At 35.0% G+C, this 21,222-nt stretch overlaps 3 protein-coding genes across 3 annotated transcripts; 2 read left to right on the forward strand and 1 right to left on the reverse strand.

Annotated features, from left to right (window-relative positions):
• The first annotated feature begins 5,965 nt into the window (after window positions 1–5,965).
• LOC122398782 (serine/threonine-protein kinase SIK2-like) lies at window positions 5,966–12,044 on the forward strand. The gene is made up of 10 exons (XM_043398972.1): window positions 5,966–6,208; window positions 7,353–7,556; window positions 7,632–7,778; window positions 7,864–8,184; window positions 8,264–8,387; window positions 8,470–8,681; window positions 8,820–8,965; window positions 9,591–10,135; window positions 10,269–10,687; window positions 11,566–12,044. Exons 2-10 carry the CDS (start codon window positions 7,431–7,433, stop codon window positions 11,698–11,700), a joined length of 2,175 nt encoding a protein of 724 aa, XP_043254907.1. The 5' UTR covers window positions 5,966–6,208; window positions 7,353–7,430; the 3' UTR covers window positions 11,701–12,044.
• A 1,925-nt stretch (window positions 12,045–13,969) lies between these two features.
• LOC122400609 (39S ribosomal protein L41, mitochondrial) lies at window positions 13,970–15,254 on the reverse strand. Its single transcript, XM_043402144.1, has 3 exons — window positions 15,144–15,254; window positions 14,610–14,842; window positions 13,970–14,404 (listed from the first exon to the last, which is right to left on the reverse strand). The coding sequence occupies exons 2-3, from the start codon at window positions 14,767–14,769 to the stop codon at window positions 14,067–14,069; spliced, it is 498 nt and encodes a 165-aa protein (XP_043258079.1). The 5' UTR covers window positions 14,770–14,842; window positions 15,144–15,254; the 3' UTR covers window positions 13,970–14,066.
• A 910-nt stretch (window positions 15,255–16,164) lies between these two features.
• On the forward strand, window positions 16,165–21,128 carry LOC122402944 (exportin-6). The gene is made up of 16 exons (XM_043406150.1): window positions 16,165–16,295; window positions 16,654–16,857; window positions 17,013–17,204; window positions 17,293–17,452; window positions 17,582–17,838; window positions 17,918–18,084; window positions 18,180–18,486; window positions 18,560–18,652; window positions 18,723–18,891; window positions 18,965–19,103; window positions 19,185–19,543; window positions 19,701–20,028; window positions 20,121–20,318; window positions 20,400–20,678; window positions 20,754–20,919; window positions 20,996–21,128. Exons 1-16 carry the CDS (start codon window positions 16,290–16,292, stop codon window positions 21,071–21,073), a joined length of 3,102 nt encoding a protein of 1,033 aa, XP_043262085.1. The 5' UTR covers window positions 16,165–16,289; the 3' UTR covers window positions 21,074–21,128.
• The last annotated feature ends 94 nt before the right edge of the window (window positions 21,129–21,222 follow it).

A 21,222-nucleotide genomic window follows, 5' to 3' on the forward strand; every position in this document is an offset into this window, starting at 1 on the left:
CGTTTGTTTACCGAGGCTCAGGAGGCAAAATCTGACTCGAGTGACGGACAACGGAGTAAGCGATTATTATTCGTGACTGACCATTGCTGCAATAATCTTCACTGTAAATTATTTAAGGGATAAGACCACTTTAAAAACCTGAAATAAAGCGTTTTTTTGCGATTTTTTTTTGATGGATGGAAAAGTAAGAGGATAATTTTATTTTCATGAATATTTTCAAGAATGTTATTAACCATGTCGTTAAGTGTTAAAAAAAAATATTTATTCAAAAATAGTGCAAGATAACGACTCTGGAGCCATTCTCGCGAGGCGTGTTTTGAATTTGAGGCGAGGAAATTTGAATCTGGAGAAAACAAAAAATTTTCTCTTAATCTACATAAGTATAGCTAGAGGAATATGTAGGGGGTTTTCTATAAGTTAATTTTAACATTATTTATTGACAATTGATTGCCCCATTTTCTGTACAAAATTGAACTTTCTACTTCAAATGCTCGCCAATCACACAAAAATTAACGTTTCAAAAATCCCTTACGTATTTCTCTAGCTATATTCATGTAGATTAAGAGAAATATTTTGTTTTTTTCCAGATACTACACTGCGTGCCGCAGAGCGCCTCAAATTCAAAACAAGCCTCGTGAGAATGGCTTCAGCCATCATCAAAGTCGTCATTTTGCACTATTTTTGAATAAATATTTTTTTTAACACTTAACAACATGGTTAATAACATTCTTGAATATTATTATCCTCTTACTTTTCCATCCATCAAAAAAAAAAATCGCTAAAAAACGTTTTATTTTAGGTTTTTACAGTGGTTTTACCCCTTGACTAACGTAAAATTTCATTCTGTGATTCTCAATCGTGCTACTCTAAATTCTCAAGAAACAGGAAATGAGAAAAAGTAAAGAAAAATAACGAAAATAAAGGAAACAGTATAATGGTCGATTTCGAAACGAAAGATCGCTCGTTCGACCCTTTTACGATGCTCGATTCCGCCGTGCGCAAGTACGAATTCTACCTTCGTCGACGAAATAAATAAACGATAGAAGCGCCCGAAACTATACGATTATTTATTTTAAGAAATCATTTACGTAGAGAACGTATCACGCGTGCGACGCTATTTTAAACTGCGTCAACGCGCAGACTTTGGAGGCACTGTCCAATGCTGATCTTCTTTAAAATTATCAACGGACGAATTAAAGTATCAGCGCTGATAAATATCTACGGTGGCTGCCCGATGGTCTCAGCACGCGACGGTTTAAAACCAATCTTCCTAATTACTAGAACTCGTATACAGGGTGTTCGTCCACCTCGAGGAAAAATTTTAATAGGAGATTCTAGAGGCCAAAATAAGACGAAAATCAAGAATAGCAATTTTTTGATTGAGGCTTCGTTAAAAAGTTATTAACGTTTAAAGTTCCGTTTGTAGAACGGCAATCTGCGAACAGCTGATAGTTCTACAGGCGCAACTTTAAACGTTAATAACATTTTAACGAAGCCTCGACCAACAAATTGGTATTCTTGATTTTCGTCTTATTTTGGCCCCCAGAATCTCCCATTAAAAGTTTTCCCCAAGGTGGCCGAACACCCTGTACATTTACTTTACAATATGCTATTATTAGAAAACTGTACTTTACGAAAGTCCAATGCATTGTTCTACATTATGATTTCCCTTTCGTAGGACTCTGACGGTGGATTAAAATCGAGTATACAAATCGAAGCTGTCCGTTCGCAGCCTTGGATCTCTCGGGGGCGCATTAGTTATGCGTTTCTCGAACGTCACGCGAGAAAAAATTCTATTATATTTCGAACGTAACAACGCCGCAATAAGTGAAACGACGATGAGTCGCGGCTTTCGCCCAAAGAATGAAAAAAACTCGCGTTAATTATCGTCGAGCTGAAAACAGACTGTCGATCAAACCGGGACGACGTTATTGTAAATCGCGTCTGACGCACGAGGATTTTGTTATTAAAATACGAAGAAAAAAAATCACACACACCGACACATGGACGCACGGACGCACTCACGAGAAGAAAGAAAAAAATAGAAGATACGGTTTTGCCGGGAGAAATCACGGAACGCGAAAAATTTCAGCGCAGCTTCGTCGTCGTTACGACTTCCTTCCGCGATCGTCACGAGCTCGCGACGAGTGGCATCACGCCCGCCAGGCGTTCGGCTGTTTTAATTATGACGCACTTGGAGCATATTACGCGAGGGCGTCCGTGGCGGCGCGATGCCGAAAATACGTCGATGAAAGACACCCGATGACGCTCGAAACTGCCCCGACGCTCGAGGATTTCGTTTTGCGTTGCTTGGATAAATTGCAAACAACCGAAACGGATCAACGTTGACGCTTGACGTTCGCGTTGCACCGTTTCCCGGGTGCTTTTCAGCAAAATGCTAAAGTTTTTAAACTGGTAACAATTGTACAAAAACCGTGAATATACGCTCATTAATTGTTAACGTAATCGTCGTACGTAAATGTTACTGCAACCGTATTGTTTCGAAAAATGTTGCTTTATGGTTGCAGCAACGTTTCGACGTCCGATGTTTGCAATGTCTGCAAAACATTGCGATAGCGTCTAGGCAATATCGAATGTGTATTACGCGATCGAATTTCTAGAGTGCAATTTTGATTTTTGAAACGATTAGAATCGTCTAATGGAATCGTTCGAATAAAAGTTAATCCGGCGGTGGGTGGTTTTACAGGCATTCGAACTCCTGGCCTTCCGCTTACGAAGCTCTACCCACTGACCTAACACATCTTCTTGAAAAGTATTTGAATTTAAGGACTTTTACGTATTCGAATTTTAGGTAGGACCTAAGTTTAAATTGTCGGTAGTGTTTCTCTAATAATTGTAATAATATCTAGTGGCGAAGCAGCGTTGAGCATTTCACTCATGATTGAGCATGATAATTACATTTATAATCGATTGATCTTAAAAATGGAAAGACACTATTCAATTGCAATTAACAGTTTAAGGATTAAAACAGTCCCTAATTTAGAGAACTGAAATATCGATTCCTGTTGTAGTCTAATATTAGTTCCACATTGGAACATGTTCCCAGCAAAGTATTTGTTCGTTGAATTTATTATAAATATATCTTTGTACGCACAAGTTGTTTGCGTAAACACTTTTACAAAATAGTAATGTTTCGAGCGTTCCCATCTTTAGTAGCTTGTCCAAATTATATTCGTTATAATATTTGTCCCGATTGCGACGATTAACATGTACATATGTACTCTGGAGGAACATGAAACTAAACATGATCGTTTAATTCCGTTACCTTGTACATACGTGCACGTGTTCATAATTTAAATTACGGGCGTGCAAGATTTTACTCGTCTCTCCGATGATAGGCGTAACAGTCTCGATTTATGCACACCCGACGCGCTTAAATTATTAGAAACGTAATAACGTTCGTAAATGTAGAACGTTTCAGCGCGAGCCACCGCTACCGCGCATGTAACTTTATAGCGTAAAGCTATTACATCGCTGTGTGGGAAGTCTCTCGTGTAACCTTTACCTAACATGCGATAAATACGTTATATCGACATTCATGAATATTTCATTTTCCAGCATGGAACTATGATTACCAGGATACACGTGGAAAGGAATAATCATGGATATTCGACGGTCACGTGAAACGAGAAAAAGGAAGCGATCGAATTCCGAAAGAAGCCCCACGATCGATTGGAAATAAACAATGCACAGTACCCGTGAACGTATTCGTTTATTTTGTACAACAAGATGCACTTATGCCGTCAAGCTTTCAACGAACCAACGAACTGAAAAACGTCGAAACATTGTAAAATTTTTGTTTGTTACAGAAACAAATACTGTTTGTAAGCAAGTAATTTCTATTCATTTGCCTGCAAGTCTTCTAGCATCCTTGTAAATTGAAAACAAGATTTAAAACAGTGATTTCCTCTTCCGTGTAAAGGTTACTCGTATGTTTATTCTGTTATGAATATTTTAATAAAATGAAATTTATTAGATGCCAATCTATTCGTTCAAGAGGAAGGTAATCGTTATATTTAATGAATGCGCGTGAAACCAACGTCTTCGAGTAAAGTGTACTGTTTCCAGATCCCATTGACGACTGAAGAGACACCGAAGAAAGATTTTAATTAATGACAAAAAATGTAAGTTGCGATTTTCCTTTTGGAAACGATCGCCGGGGGTTACGCTTCAAAGAAATGCCTAATTCCGACGTGAGTCACGAAACAGGTAGTTCTCGCATGACGTTAAAAATCGCTTACGGTAGAAAATGCTGGTTTGACGTCAATTCTTTAAAAAAAAAGCTACCAGTATTTACCGGAATTAATTATGTGTAGTCGTCGATGACGGGACGATCGTAAAATTGCTGACGACCGTTGGGAAAGAAGTTACGAGTCTGCATAGATAACGCGAACAAAAAATAGTACGTAATTAAGATAATCGTATATTGAATAGTAAAGCCAAGTCAATCGTCAGAGAACGTAAAATAGATCATGGCAACTGGCTCGTGATCACGCTCGAAATCTTATCGAAACCGTATCGTGGACCCCGTGTCTTCTAGCCAACGGTGCATCACCTCCATCGTGTAACCTTATTCCCATTTTCTCCCCGACGAGACGCACGGTTGTCTCGTCGAAACGACGAATCGAATTCTGTTAGCAACGTGTAACGTTGGCTCGACTGTACAGAGCGAATCACGCAAACGGGACAGGTTATATCTCGAATTTGTATAAAAGATAGAAAAAGAACCATAAAGAGAAAAATTGAAAAGCATAGCAAGGTTTTGACGGCGTTAATAGTTCTACTATGCGATTCATTATGATTGCAAATAACAATTTTTATCCCGATCCTGTAATTAGTGTAGGAATTCCCGCCTAATAAAGAAGTCATTAGTGTAAATATATAACGGCGCCATCTATATTAACGAGCGTCCTGCATTTGTAGATTGATTTTTATTTAAATAATACTAAAAAAAGTTGAATGATACTTCGATCGAAATACATATTCGTACTACAATGCTGTACGATTTTCAAAGAACTTTTGCAATTACAGAAACTTTATGAAAGCCAAGTGTTTGGTATAGATTATAATTGGGACTAAAATGGTGTACCGTTTACTGAACAATCGAAATTAATTATTGAGGATGTGTCGAGTACAAAGATTTCTTGGAATCGTGAAATGACAACTCCAAAGCTTGCAGAAGAATTTAATTGCTCTCAAACATGCATTGTTGAACCACTTCATTGTCTTGGAATGGCCTGAAAACTTGACGTCTGAGTTTCGCATACACTGACTGCAGAAAACAAATTGGACAGGGCGACAACGTACGCTTCGCTCCCTGCTCGTCACAACTATCATTTATTCAGATCATTGCAAAATCATTTGAATGGTACAACGTTCCGAATCATCGAAGACGCGAATAACAAGTTTTATAAGCGTTCCTTTGCAGTATCAAAACCGACTATCGGTTTTTAAAAACACGAAAAGATTAAACAAACGGTTAAACAAGTTTCTTAATTTTCAAACAAAATATATTCGTTGCCTGACAGCTATACTAGTATTAGATATACCTATTTGAACGGTCCCAGGTTCGGGCCTGATCGGTTTGTGCATCGAGGAAGGGAAGAATCGTTCGAGGAAATACGAAAGAGACGAGACCAGTCGGTCGACCCACGTGGTGGCGCACGGGCTATTTGCCTTGCAATTACACTCAGAAACAATTAACGATGAGACGATAGTAGCACGTACGTTGACGTCAATTGTCGAAGATAACGTGCGCGCGCGTGCACGATCCGCGATAGTGTGACGTGGTGGGGAAGAACGACGAGGAGGGTGATGACGGTGGTAGTGGCGATGTTCGCTAAGAATGGCCGAGACGTGGGTGAGGGGTCGGGCTGACGGAGAAGGGGAAGGGAGACAGGGCCGACGACGCTGGAGTAGCAGGGGGGTAGCAACATGGCTGTCGGTCAGTCGGTATCGAACCGCCGGGTTACGCGAAGCTCCTACGACTCTCGCCGTAGGAACGCCGCCGCTCCGGGACGAGATTCGGAATCTCGTGAACGTGAAGGACGACTTCTCACCGATGGCATCGGCTCTCCGACCTTACGCACCCGTCGAGGTCGGCAGTACCAACGCGTTTCTTTCCCTTCAAAAACGGTTCTACCGGTTCGAGACGTGCAGTACCCGGTAATTCGGACCAGGATCGAACGTAAGTAACGAGAACTTGTCACATAACGTTACCTTTGTTCCTTGCTTCCGTATCATGGATGTAAACGACAACGTTTTGAATTGTGTATCGGTCTCGGAGGTTTTCGGCTCGATGTTTTCATTTTTCTTGGTCTTTTTACCCCGTTTCTTTTATCGTCTCATCGAGGACTATCGACGGTTATCGATCCTGGACCCGTCGATGAGCAAGAGGTCGTTGTCGATCCGTGACGTCAGTCGAGAATACCTATTGTACTTGTTGCAGGAAGCTTTTACACTTTTGTAAAGAAGCTTCTTTTCCACGGGCTTTCTTCTGCTTTCGGCATTTTTTTTCTTTTACGTGAAATAACGATGTCGCGTTACAATGTCTACATGCTGCGCGTACCAACGCGTGAACGTTTCTCGTCGAGCATGACCCTTTCGATCAGACCGGGGTGAAATATGCCTTTCAAATAGTAAACAGTAAATTGTTTTATTCGGAGTCTGATTCATTATAATTGATATTAAATAGTATTTTGCTTGCGTTGCTACAAAGATGTATGTACAATTTTGTACGAGTCTTATACTTCAATTCACGAATGTAAACGGAATATGATTTCAAATGAAACATGAAAATTTTAATAATAATTATTTTATTTAAATAAATAAGTCAGAATGAATATGTTTATTTTCGTTATATTTCCAAAACGACGAATAAATATTTTGTACTTAATCTTGAAATATTTTATTAATTTTACAGTGGTGAAAATTAAGTTAAAATAGAAATACTTTGTAGATCGTTAATTAGTTATAAAATTTGTTTTACGTTTCATGCTGAGATGTTAAAAGCCTGAAGCACAGCTCCAATGTACTGCACTTTAAGATGATATATATGATATAATGTAAAATGACAATTTGTTTAAAATGTAAAATAGCCTTTTTTAAATAAAATTTATATTTAAAACGTTTCAACACTCATAATAAAGCACTATTTTATTTATTCATTGCATAAATAAAATTTTATCTGTGCATGTACAATTAACTGTATTGTGTGTTGTTAAAAAGAAGTCATTGAATATAATGGTAATTATTGTGGATAACTAAGATAATGATAAATGTTTAAAAGATTAAGTAGTAATTTTTTGCAATTATCTTTTTTTCTTTTTCAGCAATTTCAGACAATTTTAGAATACAATAAAAAGAAGCAATCTTTTAAAAGTTGTTCGCAAGGAACTGTTTATATAAAAATGGATTCTGGAGTAGGACAAAGCAAGATGCAAATTCGTGTAGGATTTTATGACATTGAAGGTACTATTGGCAAAGGGAACTTTGCTGTAGTAAAATTAGCTAGACACCGTATTACTAAAACAGAGGTAAATATAATTTGTTTGCTTCCTTTATAATTAACAATTCAAAACATGATTGAACCTTGTTCTTTCTCTTTCTAGGTAGCTATTAAAATAATTGATAAAACACAGTTGGATCCTACCAATCTTGAAAAAGTTTATAGAGAAGTAGAAATAATGAAGCAATTGGAACACCCACACATTGTCAAACTGTATCAAGTTATGGAAACTAAAAATATGATATATATGGTATGCTTACATAATACAGTGAAACTCTAATTTCAAACAAATTTGCAGAATTTAAGACCGGTTACATATTGCGTATCTTTATTAGGTGTGCGAATACGCAAGCAAAGGTGAAATATTTGATTATATTGCACGTTATGGACGAATGGGAGAACCCAGAGCTCGTGCAACGTTTGCTCAAATACTATCTGCGGTCGAATACTGCCATGCGACGGGCGTAGCGCATCGTGATCTGAAAGCTGAAAATTTACTCCTAGATTCTCAAATGAATGTAAAGATTGCTGACTTTGGCTTTAGCAATAGATTTTCACCTGGAGAAAGACTGAGTACATGGTGCGGTAGTCCCCCTTACGCGGCACCGGAAGTTTTTCGAGGGAAACATTATGCTGGTCCTGAAATCGATGTGTGGGTGAGCAGTTTATACATACCTACCCAATGCACAACATCTAACACAAGTATTTAAATACATTGTATCGTTATTGTTACAGAGTTTAGGTGTTGTACTATATGTATTAGTATGCGGAGCACTGCCCTTTGATGGATCTACCCTTCAATCTTTAAGAGATCGTGTTTTGAGTGGAAGATTTAGAATTCCATACTTTATGAGTACAGGTATTTCTTGTGAATGATAGTTCTTTTGAAATTTCTATGCTTTTAATCTCGCTTCAAAATATACGTGAAATTTTCCTTACAGATTGTGAAAGCTTAATACGTAAAATGTTGGTTTTGGAACCTGCAAAGCGATACACCATTCCACAAATAAAGAGGCATCGTTGGATGGCGGGGTCTGCAGACACTATTTGTTCTATGATCATAACGCGACCGTCATCGGCCATCCAAGAACCAAATGAACAAATACTTCGACTTATGCATAGCTTAGGCATCGATATTACACGAACCAGAGAGGTAGCTTTCGACGCTTGTCTTTATATATTAATCGTAATATAATTATTTAATATAAGACGTTTGAACAGATATTACTTTATCTAAAAATAATTCACAGTTGTGAAGGTTACCATTGACCAGGTTTATGTCCTTTCACAGTCATTGAGGAAGAGCAGCTATGATCATCATGCTGCCATTTACTTCTTACTGTTGGAGAGGTTGAAGCAACATCGTGTCAGTAGCACAGCAAACAATACCTGTTGGCCTAGTGTTCCAAGAACGAAAGAGGACAAATTCAAATCAAGGTAAACTTACACTACTAACTAACATTTTATCATTTTGTATTAACTCTTTACACTGTTTTATGTATGTAATTTAATATAACGCGATGTAACTGATTTTGTTGACTTCCAATCCTGCCAGTCGGAAAAATTTCTGAAGACACTGTTAAATTTTAATTGTACAATTTTTATTTACAGCGATAGCTTAGTGGAACGTTGACCTTTATTGAAGGTGATGCATATTTGGAGATTTTATCAGGACAGGTTGGGTTGGAAACACTTTGCTGTCACTTTATTTTTGGTAATTTTTCATTTTATTTCATTGCTTTCCTTTGGTTTCAGATTTTATTTCTTTTAATTCGTTTTTGAATTTTTTTGGTTTTTTATATTATCATGGTCTCCGTTTGCTTCTACATGCGTAAATACCACTAGAAATTAAATAAAAATAGATAAAGGTAGATAAAAAAAAAATTATTAATGAAAGGTTTTATTAGGACTATTCTGAACAATTTCGAAATGAAGAAATGTTACTTGGACGTTTTGAAGCGAAAGAAAGAGCTTTGTAAACGAGCATCGTTCATTCGTCATCATAAACATCTACGTTAAATAGTCTACATATGTATCAAGTATGTCGTGTATCTATTTCTAGAACAAGAGAAGATACACCTCGAGGAGGAAAAAGATTTAGTTCAACTAGTTCTTCGACTGATGAAGGATGTTGTAGCGCGGAAGGCGATCTAGAAGAAGGTCCAAGTGGCGATGAATTGAGAGAAGCTCAAATTAAACTTGAGGAACACAGACTAGGCCTAGACCATGATATCAGTCAACGAATTGACAGTCAGATAGTCAATCGAAGATTAAGTGATTATCAACACCATTTTGATACCCCACTTATGGATCCTATTGATCCTCCTAGTCGAACCGCATTATTTATTGCGGGTGGTAGTGGTAGTTCGTCATCCGAACTTTTCGAATCTAGTTTTGACTCTGGTTGTCCACCAGATTACTCGGGTGCAAACTCGTTCACAAGTAGTTTGCCGTCCTGCACCCCTCCTCCACCTTTGAGTCCATCGCCGATAACTGGTAGAATATCGAGAGTCTCTCAGGGGCGTAGAGCATCCGACGGTGGGCCCAGATTGCTATTTTGTCAGCAAGGTGGCGGAGATAGACCAACCAAACAGCGAAGTATCCAAGGTATTATAAGAGAAACAAGATATTTAAATCGTATACAGTAGCTTATGAAAGTATTAAAATGCTTTTCAAATACTTTCACGGGCCTCTATAAATTTCTTTGTTACAACATGGCAATTTAATCTTGTTATTACAGATTCAGGCAAAGCAAGGGGTCATTTAGACCTTGTTCATTTAAGACCACCGTCTACACCACCCGAGAATCAATCACAATTTAAAATTCGTGGAGACTCTAGTACGCAATTACAATTGTTAGTGCAACAGCGTATGTTGCAACAAAAGCGAAACTTATATCATAGACATAAGGGTGGAGGAAGCCCGACTCCTATACCGGTGTCAGCGAGTACCACAAGCAGACGCGCTGATCATGTACCAAGACAAGATAGTTATAAACTAGCTCAGAGAACACAAATCTTGCCACCTTTATCTCAGGGACACGTCGACAGAGATTTTGACAGAGAAAGAAAACGAGACGAAGAAAGATGGAAAAGCCTGCCATCCCGACTAGCAGCAGATTGTCAGTTGGCAGAAAGGACATTGCTGTGGAGTCAACAGGTAATTTTATAAATAGAAATTTAAAAAAATCGTTTGGGTAAAGCCGCCTAATAAAAAAAAAGTTATCGGGGCAGAGTAAAAGGACGCAAAATAACTCGGTGATATCTGTTCGACGATCGTGACGTCATTGCTTTTTTGAAGCAAATTTAAATCGTGCCAGAATTGTGTACCTATACTCAAACTCAAACACACGAGTATTACTTTACCGTTCCTTTCATAATGTTAGCATTGTTGTGAGCGTGTATCATGTTCATAACGATGAATCGATGTAAATATTATTAGTATCGTTTACGACATTAGTGATTAGATGTTATTTGTGATACGATAGCACAATTATTTGTGTTAGATGCAAATAAACAATTATTTTTCTTTAATTTGGCAGTTTATTGTTTACTCTAATTTGCCTTACTTCGTGCATGTACCAATCCTCGACTGAACATCAATGTACAGTTAACAAAAATATTTGTGTCTTTTAAAAATAAATTGGATCGCAATTTATGTGTTTTACTACGCCCGTATTGTTAATACATATGTTTCTGAGAACAAATGAAAAAAAAAAATAAAATATCATTTTGATAACTGTGCAATATAATTTTAAATAGTTACCTATTTGCCTGTTAAATACACTTTTTCAAAAACAACAATGCACCGATACACCGTCGCAATTCAGAGAATAGTATTCTCTCATATTTTTAGCACAACTGTGATTAAGGAATTCCTAAACAATACAATATTAAACACTTAAACATCAAGCTTGAAAAATGCATACCGTTTGTAGTACCTTTCCCTTATTTGGCTTCCTAGATTTTATTTTTTGATATGTCATAATAAAGATGTTGAGCACAAAACATAGTATACAAAATGTAAATAATTTAAAGAAGGAAATATATCAGGTGGGTCTCAGTGGAGGAGCATCATATTTGCCACCTGGCAGTGTAGGTGGCTTTTTATGGCCCACTGGAAGCAACCCTCACTCAACCATCTTCGAAAACGTTGGGGATCCAATGGAATGAACATCTACCCTGTTATACTTTTAGTATTGAATTGGAGATTTTGAGTCTGAAAGACTAGATTCGATACACAAAATACAATAAGCAGTATTGCCTTCCTAGTCTTTCCATATCAGTATTTTTATTTATATAATTATGTATTGTATCATATCTATTTTTTAAGTACTCAATGACAAGTTTGTATAAATTTATTTGTAGAACCGTTTCCTCCGTGATACTCTAGCTTTCATACACAAAATCTTTGATTAGATGGGAGGTATATGTTACTAGATGCCAAAGATTTGTTACTGTTAAATAATTCTTTTCCCCCCGAAAACATCTGCTTCGAGCATCCACTTTTATCATATATATTTATATATTCATGTATATCATTCACGAAAAAATTACATATATCACGTACATTTAATAAAATTGTAATGTCATTAAAAATCTTTGTCATGTAGTAGCACATGCGCCTGCCTTATTGACTGACTGACTTTATCAGTCAAATATCCAATTATATCATAGACTGATAATTAACAAAAGGAAACACCAACCAAGTTTATATTTACGAGCAAGTGGCATATGTCTTGCTTTACAATGACTATGTTTAATTGGAAGTACAACGTATATAGTTGTGCATATTTTAATGATAATTAACGAAGAGTGCTTTTGATGTGCTTCCTGAATACATATTAATCAATATAATCAAAGGATAAAACTTTTAAGTTAATTTACCATTTCTACAACTTCCATTTGAAACGAAATAAATTAACAAAATGTTTAAAACGAAATAAAATTTAGAGAGTTGTTGAGTGATAAAAGTATTGGTGCTCAAATTAAGGACAAGTAATTATAAATACATATGTTATAGCATAAGAGGTAGAATTGCAATAATCTTCACTTCGTAGAAATGACTGAATAAAGTTTATTTGGAACTAGATGCAAGAACTATGCCACTTATGCTTTTCTATGCAAATAATTGAAGAGTGGAGTTAATAAATGAAAATAATTACGTTGAAGTTTTTCGTTATACATTTTTTATTGATAGCTATTCCAATAATGTTGTACAAAAATAGGTGTTTTATCATTCCACTCTTCATTATGATGGTTATAGCAAGATAGGAAATAATAGTAATAAATAGCGATAAATAGTAGCTGCTGTTTAAAAAGTAACAAAGTGCTGCATTCTGTAAAGATGTTTAAATAAAATTGTTGTATACACGATCTTGAACGAAAATAATGATTGTTTACATTTTAAATTATAAATTTTCTATGCATTTTGATTTTCTACAAAGAATGCAAACTGCATTAATAGTTACTGGTAATATTGCCGTGCATAAATGTTAGTACAAAGTTACCATTTTATTTGAAACAAAAAATTACGCAGTTCTGCATTACGAGCTTGCGCGAACGCAATTAAAATGAAAATAAAATGAATCGATAACGAAAATAATGTTTGTACATTTTGATACGAATACAGCACTTTTCATGGCAAATATGTATTAGATTCTGGTAGTCTAGTCAGTAGGAAGCAATACCGGCCGCGCACAACTGACAACGACTTTAATATTTAAATTTTCCGCCATTTTTTACCCAACAAAAAACAATCAAACTTCGCTCAAAAAATCTTTTGATAAGTAAAAAAAAAAGATAGCCGTTAAGTTAGCATAATCATATGAGATCTTGTTCTGGCATATTGTTCTCAAAAAGACATTCCAAAAACGTGTAAACAAAAACCTCAGGAATTGAAAATCAGTTTTGGCATTGTTGCGTATTTACATCTACGTGTCTTTTCTGGAATGATAGCCTTTGAAGTTGCATGAAATAGATATCATTTATGAATATGTACCATTAATTTATTAGCAAGTAAATTTATTTCGTCGGTATACGAACAAATTCTGCAAATACATTTTTACTTGTAATAAAAAGTCATTATAAAAACTATTGTTGACAATGATACACAATGTTATTGTTTGGCAATATATCATCGAACTGATACGTGCAAGTACTTTGTGGAGTAATTATTTGCTCTCAGATAGTGACGTGTCCAATAACATTGTATAAGAATTGGGTGATACAAAAGTAAACAGGAAATTTGCAGTTACTAATTAGTCTGTTTTTATATTTGCATTAAATTAAATATTTCATAATTTTCTTACTGTCACATATGATAGTAAATAATTACTGTTTATAAACTGCAAAACTGTCAACAAGTGTATACATTACAGGTACGAAGATATTGAATAAAAACCATATGCAGACTGCAAAATAAAATTCATCTTATGGGATATCAAATTTATTTACATCATGAATATTAATTTTTATTAATTATTTTTTCTTCGCGTTACATTTACATTTCTTACACTTATATTCAATTTAAATACAATTTACCATTTTCTTTTCATCGTAAAAATATCTGTACCAGTTTTTTCAGCTTTCTGTGCAGCTTCTTCTGGTGTCATGCTTTCATATTCACTAGGATTTAACGGTTCACCATTTGGTCCTAATTGGCCATCTTTAAAGTCCTTTTCAATTTTGTCAGCATATACTAAATCAAATAAATCTTTTGCAGTAAATGCACGTTGTTTAATTCCTTGACATTTGTAAGAAACATATGGTTTTAGATGAAAATCCTTCAGTGAAGGTACAACAAGTTCTGGTATCATTTCTGGTACATTCACCCATTTATCTTCTTCGTATACTCCTGTCAGTTTTAGACCCCTTCCTAAAATTATTAAGTATCGCACAAATGTTAATTATTGTTTATTTTTCTCAATTATTAAAACAATTATTAATAGGTACCTATAATAGATTTGTGCATATAAAAATAATATTTTTCTTTCTCAGAGAAACAAAATTTTACATGCACCGATCTAATACATTTATATATTCAATTCTACATAATAAAAAAACGAATAACAAATTCTTACTATCGACTGGAATTTCGGGGTTTTTATTATTGTGTCGTGATTCTTTAAACGCACGACTGCCTCGTTTGTTATACAACAAAAATTTCCGAAAATTTCGTTTTCCATAACAAACAGACGAAGTCGAAATTTGACGACGTATAACCATACACACAGATGCCATTGTAACTTATGTAGAAATAAATAAACAATCTAAATTGTACCCAGAATTCTTAAGTAATAACGTGTTATGTATCCTGCGAAAACAGTGTTAGTATTAGGTTAGATTTGGTACCGAAATCCGAGTGCTTAATCAGACAATTTCGAAAGTATCGTTTATAATATTTAAATGATCTATAACAATTCAGTACACTATTGTTTATAAATATAACAAACAATTCTTGATCATAGAGTTATTCAACGAATACATGAACCGATAATAATACATATTACGCCTTTGAGAAAATGCTGTCAAATTTAAATCGTGTTATGCAATGGTTAATACTATTCCTATTACAGAAATTTCTCAAAACATAGTAAATAGTTTACGAAATTTACCATATATTGATATATCACTAATATTTGAAGATTAGTTTATGTTTCGCATGCTCATTGTATAAAAAAGGTCATTGGTCCCAATCAGCCTTGACAGTATAATTATTGAGTTACGAATCATAATATGTAAAAAATACTTTTAACTTACAATTTCATACAATTTTTAATCAAAGAAAGTAATTTATTGATAACATTTATTTTAATTCAGCTTCGATTTCGCTTACAAAGTATAAAATTAAATTTGGGGACAGAGAGAAAAGAAAACGAAGTATTTTGTTCACGATTTTATTTAACAAAGTATATTTTAGATATAAAAGCAATTTGAGTATGATAGATTTTCGTTGTTTGAAAAAATTTGATACTATTGGAGAATTTGTTGTAGAGCTATTGCATTATTGGAAATTACTAAATATAGTCGTGTTTACGTGTGGTGCCCGCCAAAACGTGATTAGGGAGATATCTATGAAAACTCGCTGAAGTTAAAGATTTGCAAGCTACTGTTGGTTAAGAAGTTTTCATATATATTTCATCTGTTTCTATTCGATATTTGTTATTTTAAAAACAAAGAATTCATTCATTCTGTCACAAGCTCTTAATGAACAAACATGTATACTTATACATGTGGGGATGTAAACACGCTGTGCCTTCTTCTCGTGGAAGGACGATGCGTTCGTCGTTACTAGTGCCGCCGTCGATGCACTCAATTATGCCAAATCTGGCTATACTGACGCCTGTCCCCTGATTGGTTACATTTCTACTGTTCTACATGAGATAGAGACTGAGTTACACTGTCGCAGTGACTCCAGTACATACGAGCCATGCTGAACAAGACAGAAAAATCGAGAGAGTCTAATTTTGCACTTGGTAGAAAAAGTACGCAGTATTTGTGCGCCTCTGTCTATCCAGTGTAAAATCGGACTCTCGCAGCTTGACTGCCTCTCGCGCGGCATGGCTCGTACTGTGGTATTACAAATGTATACTTGCGGATTCGCATTTATGTGTTGCATGTATACGAATAGATGATGGACCGAGTATTTTGATTATTTTGTTGTTTTGAACATGACATCTGACAAGTGAAAGTCTAACCTTTTTTGATTTCTAAACTTCTATATTGCATTTTTATCGAAACGCATTTTTTCGACCATAGCTATGATGGTACGTGAAATGATTTCCGTTCATTTCCCTTTTCAGTTTAAAGATATTTGTAATGTGTTTTCAAACAAAATTTTAAGACATCGTTTTCCCGGGGGGAAAAATGTACTTTTACGTGAATTATTAATTGTTCCCTAATATTACAATTATCAATGTATATTTTATGTTCAATATTAAATTGTTTTACAATTTCCAAGAATTAAATTTAAGATTCAAAAGCAGATGATATACCAACAACCATTTTCATTTAAAATTATCTACAAAATTCACTAGCAATGTATTTGTAGTTCCTCTCATAATCTGTCATATTTTATAACATAATTTGAATTAAAAATATTCAAAGTAAATGTCAAATTTGTAGGACAATGATGCTGCTGCTCTGCAGAATTTAGAGCACCTTATGACACAGTTCTTTTCTCCAGAGACAACGAATGAACGAAAACGTATGATTGAACAAAGTTTTCAGGAATTTGCTGGCCAAATTGATTCTTGGCGGCCTTGTTTACATTTTTTATCTTCTACTAATAATCATTATGTTAGTATGTTTGCTCTGTCTACGTTGGAGGTATGTATTTATATTATCCTTTAATTTTGGTTTTTTCTTGCAAATGTTTTGTAAATTTATATTGATAAGAATATTGTATAACATCATAGAATAGTTTCGCTATATAACAAACTAGTTATGCAGTGAAATAAGGTAAAAAAGAAATGTTATTATAGACAACAATTGGACGACGATGGCCAATTCTTCCATGGGAGGATAGAGCTCTTACAAGATCAACCTTATATACATTATCGTTAGAAAGAGGTGTAGCTCCTTTTGTAAGAAACAAAGTAGTCAAACTAGTCGTAGACATTGCAAGGCACGACTGGCCACATTTTTATCCAGATTTTTACTCAAACATTTTACAGGTTTGTAAATATGCTAGCATAAAATTAAAATTTTATATAAACTATCTTTGACTTAAATATAGCTTAATCTTCTTGTGTATACTGAAAGTTATTAAGTCACAAACATACAAGACTGTTGGGTCTCATTTACTTGAGAACAGCTTCGGAGGAACTAGCAACTCCAAGAGAAGATTTACCAATGCAAAGGAAGAATGAATTGTTCAGATTTCTTAGTGCTCAAGTGCCTTTGACTTTGGATACTCTTGCAAGTATGATTTCTTCTATAAGAATTAAAAATTCAATCAAAAATTACTTCAATTGGACTTAGATTTTAGATCATGGTTCTATTATATTATTTTCAAATTTAACAAAATTGAATATTATTTACTCCAATTTAGTATTTTTAAAAGAGACAACAAAGTTACAAAGTCGCTCTGGAACGGTTACTCCACCTCCTTCACCCACCAGTGGGCAAACTGTAGCACCTGCACGAGCTATTTTAGACGTGGAAGGACTAGCCATAGGAACTAGCGAAGTGTGTATAGCGACGCTGGATGTATTGGCACATCTGTTCAGTTGGATCGAATTGTCAGAGCATATTTCGACGAATTTACTGAACGCCATTTTTACCTGTGCAAGGTATCATGATGCAATGGTAGGATTTACGTTAATGATTACAAAACATTGTAATACAGTCAGTACAAATTATATCTAATTGTACGTTTTATTAATAGAATGGTAAACAGATAGAAATGGCTGTACAAGCCGTGACTACAATAAATGAACTTTTATATCGACCATTGTGCTCCCCTGATGTAACAGATAGATTGTTGGTAGAAATATTTCAGAATGGAATTACATTATTTCAGTTTATGGAACGTTTAGATTCTGTAGATGATAGGTATCCACTAATCTGTTTAAATATTTTCATATCAAACCTTAAGTATTCTTATATTCAAGCATAATATTTCTAAATCAAAAAAACTTTATTTCTAGTTATATGGAGAAATTAACAGAATTTTTACAATTATTTGTAACGAATCACCTGAAGAGAGTTGAATCATGTCCCAAATTTCCAGTGAATACATTGCTAGAAGTCTTGTGTCATCACACTTTTCAACAGTGCTCAACGGTGAATGGATATCTAAGATGCTTAGACGTTTGGACCACTCTCTTAGAAAGCACACAATCTCAGTATTCGCCAGTAGCGTTAGCTCTTGCCGAACGAGTATTGCAGAAGATGAGTTTTAAGCTCAACACCCGAGCATTGAAAGATCTTGATACAGAAAGTTTAGATGAAAATGTGAGAAAATCCACGAAATTTGATCGTAATTGTTTCTGTTTTATAATACAGTTATTCTAATAATTTATTACAGGAGGAAACAGAATGGCAGCATTTCTTAAGATGCAACATAGAATGTTTAGCAAAGGTGGCGGATATTTCTCCAATTCCAGTTTTCACACTATTGGTAAAATCGTATATAATTGTGGGTGTTATTTAAATTAATTTGTAGTTAATGTTTGTTTCGACTTTTTCAGTTCCGTTCTTGGAGAGAAGGATTAATAATATTTGGAGAATTAGGTGCTGCTATTGCTAATAATCAAGTCATTTTATTAAACGAATCGGAGGCTTCTAACGTACATGCACATTTGCGAGATTTAGCTTCAACTACTCAAGCGTTAGCTAGGCTATACTCACTTTTTCTTGGTAAATTAATTTTTTTTCTACGAATATTATCATTATAATATTTAAAAACATAAATTCTTCCTAATGGAAACAGGGGATGAACAGAATATTAATCAATCGTTAGCGGAAGAAGTAGTATCTCAAACGTTGGATGCATGTAAATTTGCCAATACTAACCACTTATACAAAGCATCGCTGCAACCAGCTGCAATTGTAATTGATCTCATAGAAGTGTGAGTAACGTTTAAAAAATAGACCGTTTAAGTACTCTAAGTGAAATGAGTTTTATAATTATGATTTACGTTTTTCGGTAGACATTCACAATTATTAGCATCGCTCCAAGCTTGGTGTCATTGGATAGCCAATAGGCCAGAGAAAACTAAAGAATCACTATGCCAACGTTGTATCGATTCATGTATTTTGGCATTAGATTACACAACATTCTGTGATAATCCTCCACCAGCAAGTCTAACCCATTCTGCCACACATCTGTTTCAAAGTATTACTGCAATATTGAAACCAATTTTATGGGACGAACCTACGTTTAGAAACTTAATTTCTATGATATCATATCCATTTATGAAACCTGATACAATTAAGGTGTTGCGCAGGGCATTGGTGAATGCAATTATTCTACCACATGGTGATGGAATTATCAGAGAAAGATTATTAGGTAAATATACACGCATAAAAAAAAAAGCGGAAGGCGCGAGATTTTCGATATCAATAAAATAACATTGGCAATGCTGCATTTTAACAATTCGGAGTCACCAATTTCATTTTATCAATTAGAAAATTTCATTAACATTTCGCGATTCTAATTCAAATAGGTACCATGATATCAACATTATCTACATCTCTGGGTTCAGAGGGACAACCCGTACCTTCAGAAGCCGCAATTTCAATGACAGTAGTGCCATTAACTCAGTTACTAGAAGACTGTTCATCGTCATCCACAACGATAAAAAGGATGTTGCACTCGTGTTTGGGATCAACGATAAATCGAATATTAGAACTGTTGCCATATATGATAAGGTGTCAGAGCATATGTGAAATTTTACTTAGTTTTCTACATTCAGTATTTTTAGTATTACAACAGCAATTAGGCCCGGAGTTTACCCAGAATGCGGTTCAAGGAATGTTGCATATTTATACTAAGTGCGTAATTTAATTTTTGTCATTGGAATTTTTTATTTTTAATTTTAATAAGAAAAAATACAAAAAATATATCTTGTTCGATATGCTTGCAGGGAAAATATATCTGTGGGACCTGCGTTAGATCAATTGTTAGAAATTTTAATATTGGTCGTGTCGGCGCCTAGCAGTGCATTTAAAACATTTGTCCCTTCTGTGACCAATTTATGTTTAGGTCAAGTCTGGCCGGCTATCGGAAATAATCTTAGCGTGCATCCGGACACCACGCTTGTTTTATTAAAACTTTTTCATAGGTAATTAACGAATCATCTAACATTTCCACTTTGTATCTCATATAATAAGAGAACCATAATTAATGTAAAATTTTTGTTTAGTATTCTCATGCATCGATGGCAATATTTTTATAATACTTCCGTGTTACGTACTCTTGGTCATACAGACGAAGATGAATCCGTCGAACACAAGGAAGAACTGGTCGCAATTTTAGAAGCTTTTGGCCAGGCACTTCTTCAACCAGATGTGAATATATTCCGACAAAGTTTGCAGAGTCTTGAACAGTTGAACGTACGGTGGCGACTTTATCAACGATCAGTGTTCAAGGTTCATTTGCTCGAGAGATTTCTAATGGCATTGTTCACCGTTCTGTTTCAACAGTGAGTCTGACAAAATATTTCGATCATTACTTATCGCTTTAATCGATCAAATACAATAATAATATCCATTTTCAGATCCCATAATTTATTGGCAGATGAAATAGCAACAGCCGTTCATAGTTTAGCTTCTGTTAATATAGCATGGTTTTTCGGCCATTTTCTACCAACATTTTTAGCAAGCTGTGAAGGAGTGGATGACATGCAAAAAGCAACATTGTTAGGAAACTTTGATAAGTCTACGGTGAGTTGAATTCAAAAACATAATTGATTTATTTAATGTTTTGCGATACTTTATCACTCTGATTGAATATGAATAGGACCAACCAACTTTAACGAGGTCAGTGCTTCAACTTATTTCCGATCTGAGATGTTATCAATTTTGTCGACCCGGCTGAAGCATTTACATTTTAACGAAAAAGTGGATTACAATGATACTGCTGAATCAAATTTCAACATTGAAATTAAAAGGAAGCAGCATTTACAATGAATCTCCATTTTTTGTGCCTCGAGATGAATACCAAAATTTCGAATTATAAAATGGAGA

This window comes from Colletes gigas, unplaced genomic scaffold (genome assembly GCF_013123115.1).
Source record: "Colletes gigas isolate AHSC1104 unplaced genomic scaffold, ASM1312311v1 Colletes_gigas_Sc00002, whole genome shotgun sequence".
Lineage (NCBI taxonomy): Eukaryota > Metazoa > Arthropoda > Insecta > Hymenoptera > Colletidae > Colletes > Colletes gigas.